General features: G+C 46.6%; 1 protein-coding gene across 1 annotated transcript; it reads right to left on the bottom strand.

Moving 5' to 3' along the window:
* Positions 1-212: 212 nt before the first annotated feature.
* On the bottom strand, positions 213-10,649 carry LOC149346770 (uncharacterized). Its single transcript, XM_089541418.1, has 3 exons — positions 10,582-10,649; positions 3,671-5,507; positions 213-516 (listed from the first exon to the last, which is right to left on the bottom strand). The coding sequence occupies exons 2-3, from the start codon at positions 5,500-5,502 to the stop codon at positions 213-215; spliced, it is 2,136 nt and encodes a 711-aa protein (XP_089397544.1). The 5' UTR covers positions 5,503-5,507; positions 10,582-10,649.
* Positions 10,650-13,520: the final 2,871 nt, after the last annotated feature.

The following is a 13,520-nucleotide window of genomic DNA, read 5'->3' as shown; positions in this document are numbered from 1 at the left end:
TTCAAACAAACTTTCATCACACTTGTAAACTAGTCACAAAAAGAAAGCCAGTGAGGATTGCAGGCATCATGGCCACTGCACAAGTGAGCTTATGCACACTGACGGAGGTAAAAACAGTCTGCTAACTGAGCTTACGGTTCTTTCTTTAAAATAAGTGTCCCAATCTAAATGTGAGACATTCCTCCCCTCCATCCCCTCCCCCACACCCCACCCTATGGCTGTCCCTCACGGCTATACCTGACGTGCACGAATCTGAGATAGCGCCGGATTTTCCTCATAGAGAGCGCGTCGAGGCTGTCCAACTGGGCTCGTCCGTCTTCGCGCGGGTAGCACTCGATCCGCTGCCATACGACGCCGACGAGTCGCATGAAGACGTGCAAGTCGACCTCCACGCTGCGGATTCCGTCTCGGACCATGTCGGCAGCCTCGGCGTCGGTGACAGAGAGCACCTCGGCCAGTTCGGCCATGAGCGCAGGGTGCTTCTGAACAGCGTGTAACGCACTAGGAGTGCTGAACCTGTTAGAATGAGAATAAAGCAAGAGATTTTTTACACAACGCTTTTCCCTAATTGCCTCTCGGCTGATAAATCTTTGACAAAGAGTTAGGTCACCTCTTGAAACGGCCTCCAAGCTCTTATATTCCTGAACCTGGTTATGTGTAGTCTTTATTACTCGGGACAATGTTCAAACGAGTGCAAGGTATGTAACAACAAAGCGGATCTGAAGCATGTTCAGTTGGTTTGGTTTCCGGGGTTTAACGTCCCAAAGCGACTAAGGCTGTGAGAGACGCCTTGGTGGAGGGCTCCGGAAATTTCGACTATCAGGGGTTCCTTAACGTGCACTGACATCGCACAGTACACGGGCCTCTAGAATTTCTCCTGCAAAGAAATTCAACCGCCGCGGTCGGGACCGAACCCGCGTCTTTCGGGTCAGCAGCCGAGCGCCGTAACCACTGAGCCACCGCGGCGGCCTCAAGTATATTCATTGGGAATGCCATGTTGCCCCCGTGGAGGGTAAAAAAAATGGTCGTTTGACCAATGGCAGGCTCACCTACTAAGCTCCAGTCCGGAGAATCAGAAAAACCGTACAACTAGACAAAGACGCCCCTAGGAGCGAAGTCCGTTTGGCCGTCGTTTAGGCGAGGGGCCTAAATCCCCTCAAACTGTTGGAAATAAAAGTTTTACCATCCAAAATCCCTCTTTGGGTCTACCGATGATAGAAATACAAGAGACAATTAGCAAAACTCTGTCCAGGAAAGCTTCAACAACTATTCACTCTGAGTTATATGTGCCCTATTACCCGCGGCGTAAAAGCTGTAAACGCCATTTCCTTTTGTATTTTTTGAAGTTGATACATGTGGCTCCCACGCCCCCATATCTGAGTGGTTGTTGTGCGCGGCTGGTGATCTCGGCAGCGGCCGCCGAATTTCGATGGAGGCGAAATTCTAGAGGCCCATGCACAGTGCGATGTGAGTTTACGGTAAAAAAACCCTAGGTGCTCGAAATTACTGGAGCACTTCATTACGCTGTTCCTCATAGCCTGAGTCGATTTGGCATGTTAAACCTAAACATGTGCCTCTCGTACCCCGCTTGCTTTGCAATAAATATTCAGGCTCCACCGTCTCTCGGTCGTACGCAAAGGAGGCAAACGGGGAAAAGGAAATACATACAGTATTTATAATTGTTCATTAAAACTCGAGATGTAATGTTATGGCGCCAAAAAGTTGCGAATTTTTACTGAGTGAACAACAGCGGAACGTAGAGCGCGCGGTTCGCGCCGCGCGTTCTTACGAGAAATGGTGATTGTGAGCGGCCGGCGGTAATGGCAACGATACTGGGCATGGTGATTCTGGGTCTTGAAACGCGCGCTGGCTTTGTGAGGTTCCGTGTGGGAAGAGTATACCCACCAAGCGCTTTCTCATAACACACCTTTGATTGTTAAGAGACGGATATATATTTATACACACAAATATAATCAGCGCACGTGCGATAGGCACGCGAGGCATGAAAGGCATGGCAAAAGAACACCTGGCAAAAAAAAAAAAACATTATACCGACCGTAGATATACTCACGCCGCTACCTTCGAAAGTGACACATCGCGAATTATCTAAAAGGGCTATCTCTTCCTCATAGAAAAAATGGACGGTATGCTAACAAATATATCTTTTTTTTTTCAATTTCAATAAAACACGCCACATCCTCATTTTCCATACTTATTTTTGAATTGTATAACTGCCATATTTAACGAATAACATAACAAGTTTGATTCTATCTGTACCCACCCCTTATGTAATACTCCCTAACTGGGGGTCTTTAAGGAAATAAAGTGATGTGATGTGATGCGCATGTATGTTTTCTTGTCGGTGGTCATCCAGAATCCAGTAGCGCCTTTGTATTTATGAACACTTCTTATTTTCACTTTTGAATTCTGCACAATTTTCTGTGATGCCCGAAGGAACGGCGTCCGATGACAAGTTGTTATGCTCCATGGCCACAATGCTGAGGCATCGCCCTGCTTAGAAGATGTAGTTTATTGCATGAAAAAGGGCAGTTGATTTCATTTGTCCCTTTAGGAGGTAGCGGTGTGAGTGTGGCTATGTTGGCTTTTTTTTTCTTTTTGAAAGCTTTGTTTCTTTATGACTTAAATTCTTTGCGCACCTTTCGCACATGCTCCGATTGTCTTCGTGTGTGTATATACCATCTCCCTTCGCAATTAAAGCTTAGTTGCGAGACAGCGCTTGGAGAGATCAGTCTTCCTTCGTCCCTAGTCTGTATGCTGTGAGTTTTGTTTTGCAGATGATCAAGAGAACATGGTTTCCTACCTTTCTAGCCGCCGTCTACTGGCCACCGGAGTAGAAGAAGAATGGCATATTGCCTAAATAGGGGCTCGAGACGTGTTTTTTTCCCCTTCACCTGCTCGTCGATAACCTAATATCATCAGCATCATCAAGCCTCTTCCATGTCTCTCGAATTAACCTTATTCTGTGCCAGCCGTGGCTAACTTATCGCCGCAAACTTCTTAATCTCGATTGCAAATCTAACTTTCTAAGAGAGAGAGCTAAGCTGGCCTCCCCTGGACTGTAGACAGTTACCGCTAGCGATCATTGGTTGTCTTGTTTTCACGTTTACATACCTTATACACAAGCCCATTTTTTTTTTATTTCGACTAGAATGTCAGTAACCCGAGTTTGTTCGCCGATGCGCTCAGATGTCCTGCTCTGTTTTAACGCCTGGCAGAGAAATACAGCTGCACAAATGCACTGTGCGCGAACGCCATGCCTTGATTACAAAAGAAAGCTTTGCGCAGATTAACACAGGACGGGAGTTAGAAAAACACACACACACAGGAGCCGAGCAGCACAAAGCTGAGAACGCTGCACAAACCAGAGCACGGCTGAATACACTCAGGGAGTACTACTTCGAAAACACGTCCTCCTTGCGCATATGAGTTAGGGCAGCTGGGACAAAGACGGTAATTTCAGTGTGTCGTAAATCTCGCCTAACTCCCTAGCAAACGTGAGTAAAAATTACTCCTTTCAACCTGCGCCATGTCGTGCAAACGACCGCTTTAACGTGCTGCCGTTAAAGACAACTCCGAAACAGTTTGCCCGCGGCTTATAAATGAGCGAGCTTGCAACAGTAACACTATAAATGAGCAATCTCGCACGTACCTGTCGCAGTGGCCGCCTGACAGGAACTGAGAAGCACGTGACACATATCCGAAATTTTGATGCACCCTTTTTAAGATGCGGCGAAGGCGCAAGACTTCCTCCCAAGGCACGGAGTCAAGTCCGACATCCGTGAGGGTGTAGTTGTCTTCGATGCCGACAGCAAGGTAAGCAATGAAGTCTCTCATCGTTTTTCCCAGTGAGAACTTTCCTCTGCGGACGTTCTTGCTGCCCCTGATGGCGTCGGCAAGGCACTTTGTCCCCTCTTCACTCAACGAATCTGCCCGCACGTCAAGATGTACTATGCTGGTGTTTTCGGCCAATGACTCTATTATTGCGAGGCAGCGTCGCTGAGCCTCTGGATGCGAGTGATCCAATGTGGATGACTCGAGGGTAAGTTCTTTAAGCGTCCCTGTTTCCCGAATGAAGCGAGCGAATAGGGAACAGACACTTGAGGTAAGCGAATGAAAGTCAAAGGACAGTTCCAAGGAAGAGATAGTATTAGCTGAAAGCAAAAAATTTGAGAAAGTCTCGAGTGCCGCTAGGTTTCCGGCGTAGCGGCCAAGTCGAGGTGCTTTTGAAATCGCATTGTCCTGTGAGACCCAGACAAAGCGAGTCAACTGCTGTTTTGTTAGCTGGAATGACACAATTTTTTCTGCAGCGCAGTTCTGACGCACGTCATTATAGACTTCGAGGAACTCATCGTGGTCATTGTCCTCAACATCAACTATTACTTTTATTGCATTTCGTTTCGTGGACAATGACTTTAGAAACAGCTTCCAGTGGTCGCTGTCCCATATGGCAAAAGGCAGCTGAAGTTCCTCCAGTGTTTCACTTGCCCCAAAAGCCGTGGCCGAGCAGTTCAGGAATCCCCTTTTAGACTCAAATCCATCTGCTACGCTTAATCTCAATTTGCGCAAAACTTTGTTTTTTGAAGCAACGTTCCGCAAGAGGTCTCCGCTTGCTTGGTCGGGGCTAATATCCTCGAGCTGAAGCAAAAAAAGTGACCTGTTGTGCACAAGCGCGTCCAGTACAACCCTCAAGCAATGTTCGGAATCTTTGCTCATTTCTCTCACGCTCAAAGCAGTGAGCTTACATTGGTTTCTGAGAAAGTCAAAAAACTCATCGCGGCATGGTGGAGAAGCCGCACTAATGACACTCGAGTTGACTGACAATTCTTTCAAGGAGAAGTTTGCTTGTAGCGCTTTCAAAAACGAGTCTGCATGCTCAGCACGCATGCGTAATTCAGACATCTTGAGGCAAGACAGCGAAGTGCTAGACCGCAGAAGACTGGTCAGCGAGTCCACAAATGTTGTGGAACTGTCTCCCCTGCCCCGAAACACTAGTTCCTCTAGGTTTATTAGTTTTGATATGGTCATGCAGAGCAGCTCACTCATCAGTGTCCATTGAGGGACCGTCACAATCTTGATGGAAGTACTTCGGCGCAGTGCCTCGCGGAGGTTTGCTTCGTCTGTATCATTGGGTAGAGGAGTGTAGTCGAAGGCACCGATGCAGCGGTGTGTCGCGATGAGCCAAGGGAGAAGGGCACTTTTGAAACTGCGAGGACACTCTACACCTCTAAACGTTGACATAGACAGCTGTCCTGCAGATCCCCGCATCTCACGCAGCTGATACCCTAAGCCGAAGAGCAATCTGTTCGAGACGGGAAGCTTGCGCACGATGTGGCACGTTTGGGGACGGGTAGCCGTGCAATACGGAGGCTGGTTCAGCGCTTGCAGAGAAAAGCGTTCGAACATCTCGATGCCGCACTGCTTCGCCAGCTCCTCCGGATCAGGTGGCAGTGCTCCATTTTCTGTTGTTGAACGGTTCGCCATTGCACCTGCGGGGAACAATAGTGCGCATTACATCACAGTGGAAGTAAACAGCATCGATGCTTGCCCCCTTAATGTTTCTGCTGAAACTTAGTTAACTATTTCCTGAGAAGAATATTTCTGTAGTCATTGTCTTGTGCTACTCTGAATTTTAGCCTTGCTTTCATTGACGGAAGTTTTACGGAAAGAATGCAGGAGAAAGTGCCTGCAATACACGAAGGTGGTGATGAAAATACATTTTCCAATTATCGACGCAATATCCATACTTGCCGTATTTTAAAAAGCTTTAGAAAAGCCAATAAATAGACGTATGACTTACATTATCGTTAAGCACCACATAATTACAAGCGCTTAGTTCTCATGTATGAAGGGCCTCCCTACGGAACGCGCACTTTTGTTACAGAAAGAAGAAATATTGAAGTCTTTTGAGCGTCAGGAGTGCACTCTGCGTATTTTTGTGGACTATTCAAAAGCATTTGACCGAACTAATCCCAGTAGCTTGACCGAAAAATTGAATCATTACGGTTTCGACGAGTTTTTCATGAATTATTACAATCGTATCTTCAACACCGCAAGCAGCAAGTATGCATTAACAGTCATGTTTCACATTTCAGCAACATAACAGCAGGTGTGCCACAAAGATGCGTACTGGAGCCGCTACTCCGCTGTTTTTATATCAACTATATAGTTAACAGAGATAATGCCACTAAATTCATCACTTACGCTGAAGACACAACATTGGTTTTCACTGGTCGATATCCTACTGACGTGGTTAACGATGCCAAGCTTCGGTTAGCAATACTTACCCCATGCAGCACAGCAAACTCTCTTGCAATTAACGCAGTGCAATTAACGCGATCTAAAACGAAACACGTGGTGTTCAGACCGAAAAACCGCACAATAAACAATAACTTATAATTAAAATACGTACATCTCAAATTGAAATTGTTTCTCAAATTAAATCTCTTGGCGTACTCTTTGAAGAACGTATGATCTGGAACATGCACATAGATTTGGTCGCAGCCAGCATTTCACGAGTGTGCGGCATGCTCAAGCGATCACAGTTTTAACTACCTAGAAGCATCAAACTGATCATTTACAATAGTTTACTCGTGACCCACATTAACACCGTCATTTAGTGCGGGCAACCGCCACTTTTACCAACATTACCAAAATTCTTAACATTGAGAAGAAAGGAGTCCGTGCTATAACAGAAGCCCTTTTTAAAAAGTTCTATTTACTTTCAATGCCTCATCTTCGTAAACTGACCCTTTTTAGGCGCCACAAAACGGTCACAAATCCATAATAATTTCTTTAATGCTCTTTCCCGTCTTGCAAAAAGAAGAAAAGCGCGTGACACCAGCATGTTGCCAGAGTTCTACGCACTCGTACTAACTACAGAAAGCAAATGCTTGGTTTCTTGCTTACCAGTTATTTAAATAGCATTGTGTGGGTTCAGTTCTCTGGAAATTTCTTTTTTCTTTCCTCTTTGTTAGTTTTTGGATTAAATTTTCTTTTCCTGCTTGCTTGCGGGCAGTGTACGTAAATTCGTGCACTGCAGACGGTTTCCTGTTGTGTCAGGCTATGTAAAGTGTATGGCGCCGTGTGCCTTCTCAAGTTGTTTGTGTGGCTTTTAGTCGGCGACCCCCATTATCGATGTAAAAGATGCTGAAATAAAGAAATTTGAATTTGAATTTGTAAGATGCAACAAAAGCTCGCCGTTCAGGTTTTAGGGCCGATGGTGAGATAACCTCCGCGAACTAGCCACAGTAAACAGCGGGATTTCGAAGAGCAGTGTCGCAAATGGTGTGATAAAAGGGCTATGCTCCAACCAAACCTTTTCTGCGCCAGTTATGAAGAGGCTGTCCTAGAAAATTTCGCCCGAGGCGAGCTCCTACCGAATCCTGTGTGTCGTGCGCCTCTGTTTCTCATCTCTTTTAACCCACTCTATTAACAATGCAATGATTTCAAGGATAAAAACTACTTCCACTCGGTTCCTTTCACACCTCCGAAAAGGAACGCGGAACTTGCACGACTTCGAAGGATTTATTCTCAACGCCCCTTATCGTTCTAAAGGAGGCATCACAAGAGGCATTACCATTACATACTTAAAGCCTAGTAACCAATGAGTAATTTGCAGTCTTATTAAAAAATTGCTTCAACTTTGGGGATTTCCATAAACCATTGACCAACAGTGTTCCCACTTAGAATTATTCATCTATTCTCCCTCGCCTTAAAGTATGCTAGTCATCCCGGTTAGATCAATTATTACAGCGACTGCTCCGGCGAAGCGGAGGTCTCGGGTTCGATCCCCGGACCAGCACGAATTTTTCCTCATGTAGGAAGTTTCTGTCGAGGCTGTATAACTTTCCTTTGTATCCGTTTGGCTGCGCTTGGGTGCATGACAATGAGTACTTTGCTGCCTTGTTACAAATTCACGCCACCTTGGGGGATCCTCCTAAACATTTGACCAACCGCCTACATCTCTACGACTAAACTGAATCATTCAGAGAGTGTCGTATTAATTAAGAAAAATATTTCCTTCCAAAAACGCTGCTCCAATATGAGCCTCGTGATTTTCGCAAAATACAAGCGTAAATTTCTTATATTGAGCACGCTTTCTCAAAAGTTTTTCTGCCTTTGGTCCAGTTTGACTATTTTGCTCCTCGAGCAAAATCAACCGTTTCTCGTTTGTGATTAGCAAGTTGAAAGCGCGGGCAAAGAAGTGCATTAGCCGATACGATACGCAAAACGTTCTCGCATACCGTTGTTCCACACTGCGCCATCAAGAAGCGGATTTTGCGTACGCAGTTCTCTGAGTGCTTTCCTTAATAACGGACGAGCATAGAGGTCGCAGCACTCGAACTAGACCCAATGGTGCTTATTGTGTCAGCTCCTGCAGAAAATGCTTCGCATCAACGGAAGCACTGAAAAATCCTTGGCTCGAGAAAACCTGCCTGCCACATAACAGACGAGTGCGGGGCTTAGAGAGGGCGAAAAACAGCAGCTGGCCTGCTGAGTGCACCAACAAGTCCTAGTCGTATGTAATGTGCGCTCGCGATAACATCACGGGCTTCAGAGGGCTTTAGGAACCGTCGCTTTACCGCGCGACAGTGTAAACCGACCCGAGCGCTCATGACTCACGCGGCAAGGCATCCCCGGAGGAGGAAGGAGGGGCGGGGGGAGAAGAGCGAAGGTCAAAATATGCAGGGTGAGTCTACTAAAACTTTGCACAATTAATAAAACATGGGCTTTTTGAGTTAGAAGAGTGCTTTTTAGGCATAACATTTTCAGCGGTGGAGTCCATCACAATACAGATAAGAAGTGCTAACCAGCATGCAGGTTAAATAATATTGAATAGTGAACATTTAAATATCATTGTTGGAATTCTTCATTATTGATTCGCGTATAGCCCACAGCAATGCCAATAGCAGTTTTGAGAGTTCCGAAAACGCAATTTCTCTGGGTGCTGTGACGCAATAAATTCTGGCGGCAGAAGGTCAAAATATATGCCCTTCGAGAAGCTTGCATTCAAAGCAACCTCTCCAGTTCACGTAACCCGCCGAAATGGCCAAAATGTGTTCGCCCAAAGCACCTAGGGTAACAGCGTTTTCGAAGTTCTAAAAAGTGATATGGATATTACAGTGGGCTACACGCCCCTGAATGACTGTGAAGCGTAAGAGTGATAGTTAAAAAGTTAACTATTACGTATTAGTAACCAGGCTTCTAGTTAGCACGTCTGAGATGTATTCCTATATACTACACCGCTGACAATGCTATGAAGAAAAAAGCTCTCTCTTAACTGAAAACTTGTGTAGAGTCTAAGGTGAAACACTCTGTATAAAGGTTCCTTCGCCCACGTTGGCGTCGTTTCCTGTTGCCGCCGATATGGGATGCCCGTCGACATTCCCGGCGTCGGCGCTTCTCATGGAGTGGCATCGCAGTGAGCACGCTATCGCATTCTAGTTCACTTGAGTACGACCGATTACAGCTCGGAAAGCAAACCCGGATGGGTTGGAGGCAAAGTGACTGAAGTGTTGTGGAATGATAGCAATGCTACGCTCCAATATCGGCAATGAAAACAGGCTGGTTTTTGTCAGTCTCATTCCAGAATGGCTCACGTCCAGGCACACCACACTGTGCTCCGCTTTTCGAGCTCAATACTGTGGAGAACTTTGCATTGCGACAACCTGTACGACTTTGTCTCGCAGCAGTGCTAAAGCTCTAGCACCTTCTCAACTTTAGCAACCGTAAGTGCCAGTACAGTGTCTGTACTTGAGGAGACTGAGAAAGACGTCAGTAAAGACCGTGAATAACCCCTTCCCGTTGAAACGCGCGCGAACAGAACAGAGTCTGTGAGTACTGATTGGTGCAAGCTGACGTATGTCCATAAAAACACGTCTCCAATGCGGGACCTGGAGTGGCACAACATGAACTATTGGGCGAATTGGTCTGACGTATCTAGTGAAGCAGCGCAACGGCACAAGGCCAAGAGAAGAAGAGCTGTGTTTGTCCTCTTCTTCTCTTGGCCTTGTGCCGTTGCGCTGCTTCACTAGATATATCTGGAGTGGCAGCGTTTGCTAAAACGTAGAAGGTTTAGTAACAGGTGCAAGAAATGGTCGCGCACAGCAGCCGACCTCCTCATATCGGAGGGCGTATTTCTCAAACAGTGCGATACAAGCAATGTGAAACTGTATCGAATCTGGGCCCATTTTTACGGTCGGTGAGAGAGTCGCCGGACACCGTAGTGCTCATTTTACAGTGATTAATGCCACATTCCACTTCTAAACGATTCGCGAATCATTTTTTTCGCCAATAGCAGTTCCAGCCGCGAATCACAAAACTCACTCGTAGAGACACCGGCCCACTGAAGTTGAGAACAAAGAGGGTCTCGAACAATGCCAACGTGAGCAAAAGAATCTGCGCACGCGTTTTCGGGGTCGTAGTGCGTGCATTTTTAGGCGCAGCGTCAAAAAATGGGAACAGGTTGAGCGTACGAGCAGGCCATCGCCGTAATTCGGAATGAGTTGTGACACGCACAGTGACTTAGTCAGAATGGAACAGTAGTGACACGAGACTTACATGAGACTGCATACGGTAGCCAACAAAGAAGGAGACCGCGCCGTTGCTTAGACACGCCCGCCAACGCTGCTGGCAACTGCACAAGCGAGCAAGTGACGCGAGCCGCAACGGCCGCAGGCGCCCCGTCCGCTACGATAGGTGCCCTTCTCCTATCTAGATAGGAAATTTTCCGTTTATACGGTGCCGCCGTCTACGGGAGGAGAATAGCAATCAGTGAACAACTGATAGGGAAAAGAAAAGAGCGGGATATTAAAACGCTGAAGAATAAACCGCGCAAACTGTGAAGCGCGATTATAAAGAGTCACACAGAAAATACAGGGTCTGTTCTGAAAGTAGTAGGACTGATTTTTTAAATAAAATTTATTCATGAGAGTAGTACAAACGATTAAATTTTTTCAAAGTAGCACCCTTCCGCACCTACACACCGCTGCTAATGAGTTTTCGAGTTTTCGTACGCCTCCAGGAACGCCTGGACCGGAATGCTGTTTAGCTCCCTCGTCACGGCCCGCTGAACCGCCTCTACCGATCCGTCTGGCGGGGTCTGGCGGGGTCAAGTCGGGGCTGTAGGGGGGCTGAGGCAGCGTTCCCGCGTTGTGCTGGGCAAAAAATCGGGCTCCTCATTCACATGAAGAAGAAGATCTTGGCAGATCGCTTTCCGGTTGGCCTTTTGCTCCTCTGACAACACTCCCGGCACCAACTTCGCGCACACTTTCCTCAGGGATAAGTTTTCTGTCACGATCTCAAAAACTTGGGCAATCATCAGCAATCATTCTGATACTCATCCTACAATCACTGTTAAGTAAATGTTTCACTCGCTACACATTTTCGTTGGTCTTGCTGTTCGAAGGGCGTCCGGAGCGGTCGTCGCCTTCCACTCTTTCCTTACTTTCTCGGAAAAGCTTGTGCCAGTCAAAAACACCTGATCTACCCATGGCAGCGTCACCGTATGCCTCCTTAATCATGTCGTGAGTCTCTTTGCCCGTTTGACGAAGGTTTACACAAATTTAATCGCGCATCGATGATTCAGTAAACGCTCCATGATTCTGCGTGACGAGACGTTTCGACCGGGGTTCGCAGTACAAGCGACCTGCTCTCTTCAACGGCCGAGAGCGGACTGCCGATTTTCCCCAGCATTCCTAATATCCCCCTTCAACGATCCTGCACGCGCAGACCGCCTCTCGTCCGCTCGTTCGCCCAGGAAAAAATCAGTTCTACTACTTTCAGAACAGACCCTCTATGTCTCCCAAGGGAAACGTATTAGTTGAAATGCACACGAACAATTTTGATTGATGATTAGCGAACCGGTGTGCGGGAAGAGTGGCGATGGGCTACGGTTGACGGGGGGACTAGATATGATGTACTTTTTTTTTGTGATTGACCGCTTACTGCTTTAGTCGAATGCAGCCGTCAAGCGAAATGAAATGGAAAATCAACAATGGATTCAGGTAGAATAAGGCCGCAATTTAAGTGTATGTTGACAAAAGACAAGATTGAAGGCATAGGCTTACTTCATAATTCACACCACTTGCAAGGAGTTTCAAAGATCAACGATTCCTTTCTCAATAGAACAGATCTAACATGCGGTGGCCCAGCGTCAGAGAGTCTACTGTCGGAGACGAGAGAAAATATATATTGCCATTTTCTGGCATATTTTATTCTCGATCACAGAAACAGCGGCATAAGAACTCACAATAAGGGAAAGTTAGGCCATCAGCGACAATGTCGACGTGCTGTGTGATAGCTTGGGCGCTTTGCTGCTCGCGAAATACTTAGTGATGCACATCTAAAGATTATGAGCACTCGCCACGCGTAAAGCTAATATTTTTAAAAATAATCATCAGAGACCGTGGTTTTTTGGCCTTGCCATTAGTTGTCAGGTCTTGTGGGCTTAACCCTGCTTGCATTGGCTTTTGATAAGTTTTGGAAAAGGAGACATTACAAATGACTCTGACATTAAATTCTTAAAGTCCTGTAACCAATCTCTGTCGCCTGTGCACTGCACTGTGGTCAAATGCTGAGTACACTGCCGTCTCATTGAAGTCTATACGCATATCGCACGTAAGCTGTATCGAGTTCAAGCTGTTATTTACGACTACGTGTGAGTCTCAGCTTTTGGTGTCCTCCTCACTTTCCTGTCATCAGGGTACTGCTCTCGTGACTCAAATGTGAGGATTAGAAGAGCCGCTTATCAGTCCGAAAGAAACGTCTACATTGCGAAGAATAGCGTTTTTAAGCGCTCAGTTATGATAACAGCACTGAAGCTGGGTATGCGCGCCTGTAGGATAGATGCTTTCCGTTGCAGCGCAGAAAATATTGTCGACAAAATTCAGTTGTCTGCAAAATGCGCAGTTAAACACTTGGGGGTCAGGCCCTCCCGAGTGAGTTGCTTCTCATTATTATGAACAGAACAGCTCGAAGAAAAACAATCCCGCGACCGCTGATAGCCATAACAGGGCTTCCACTTCTAGCGGAGCGGTTTCGAGCGCCACATGGTCTTAGATCTAATTCCTATTGCGGTTCTCTGTTTAGGCACTCCTATAAGGATTACCAACCACGAGTTCCTAGGAATAACAAAAATGCTTGAAAGCGGTCGTGCTGTTTTTAATTTCAGCTGCTATTTGTGAGTCTTTTGTGTGGCGTGGTTACGGTAGGTTGGCCTCAGTTTCTGCGTAGTCTTTCACGTAGATAGATGTTTACCAGCGCTTGTCCTTAGGGAGAACGGAGTGGATTCGAAGAGACAGCAAGCGTAGCAGGGGGCGGCAGAAAGTTAGGTGGGCGGATGAGATTAACAAGTTTCCGGGAATACGGTGGCCACAACTGGCGAAGGACAGGGTTAATTGGAGAGACATGAGAGAGGGCTTTGCCCTGCAGTGGGCGTAGTCAGGCTGATGATGATGATGATATTTACCTGGTGACGAACCCTGCTGTGACGAACGACG

This window comes from Amblyomma mixtum, chromosome 4 (assembly GCF_055824585.1).
Source record: "Amblyomma mixtum isolate Tamu chromosome 4, ASM5582458v1, whole genome shotgun sequence".
Classification (NCBI taxonomy): Eukaryota; Metazoa; Arthropoda; class Arachnida; order Ixodida; family Ixodidae; genus Amblyomma; species Amblyomma mixtum.
The sequence above is the reverse complement of the archived record's forward strand: the minus strand, read 5'-3'. Positions and strand labels throughout refer to the sequence as shown.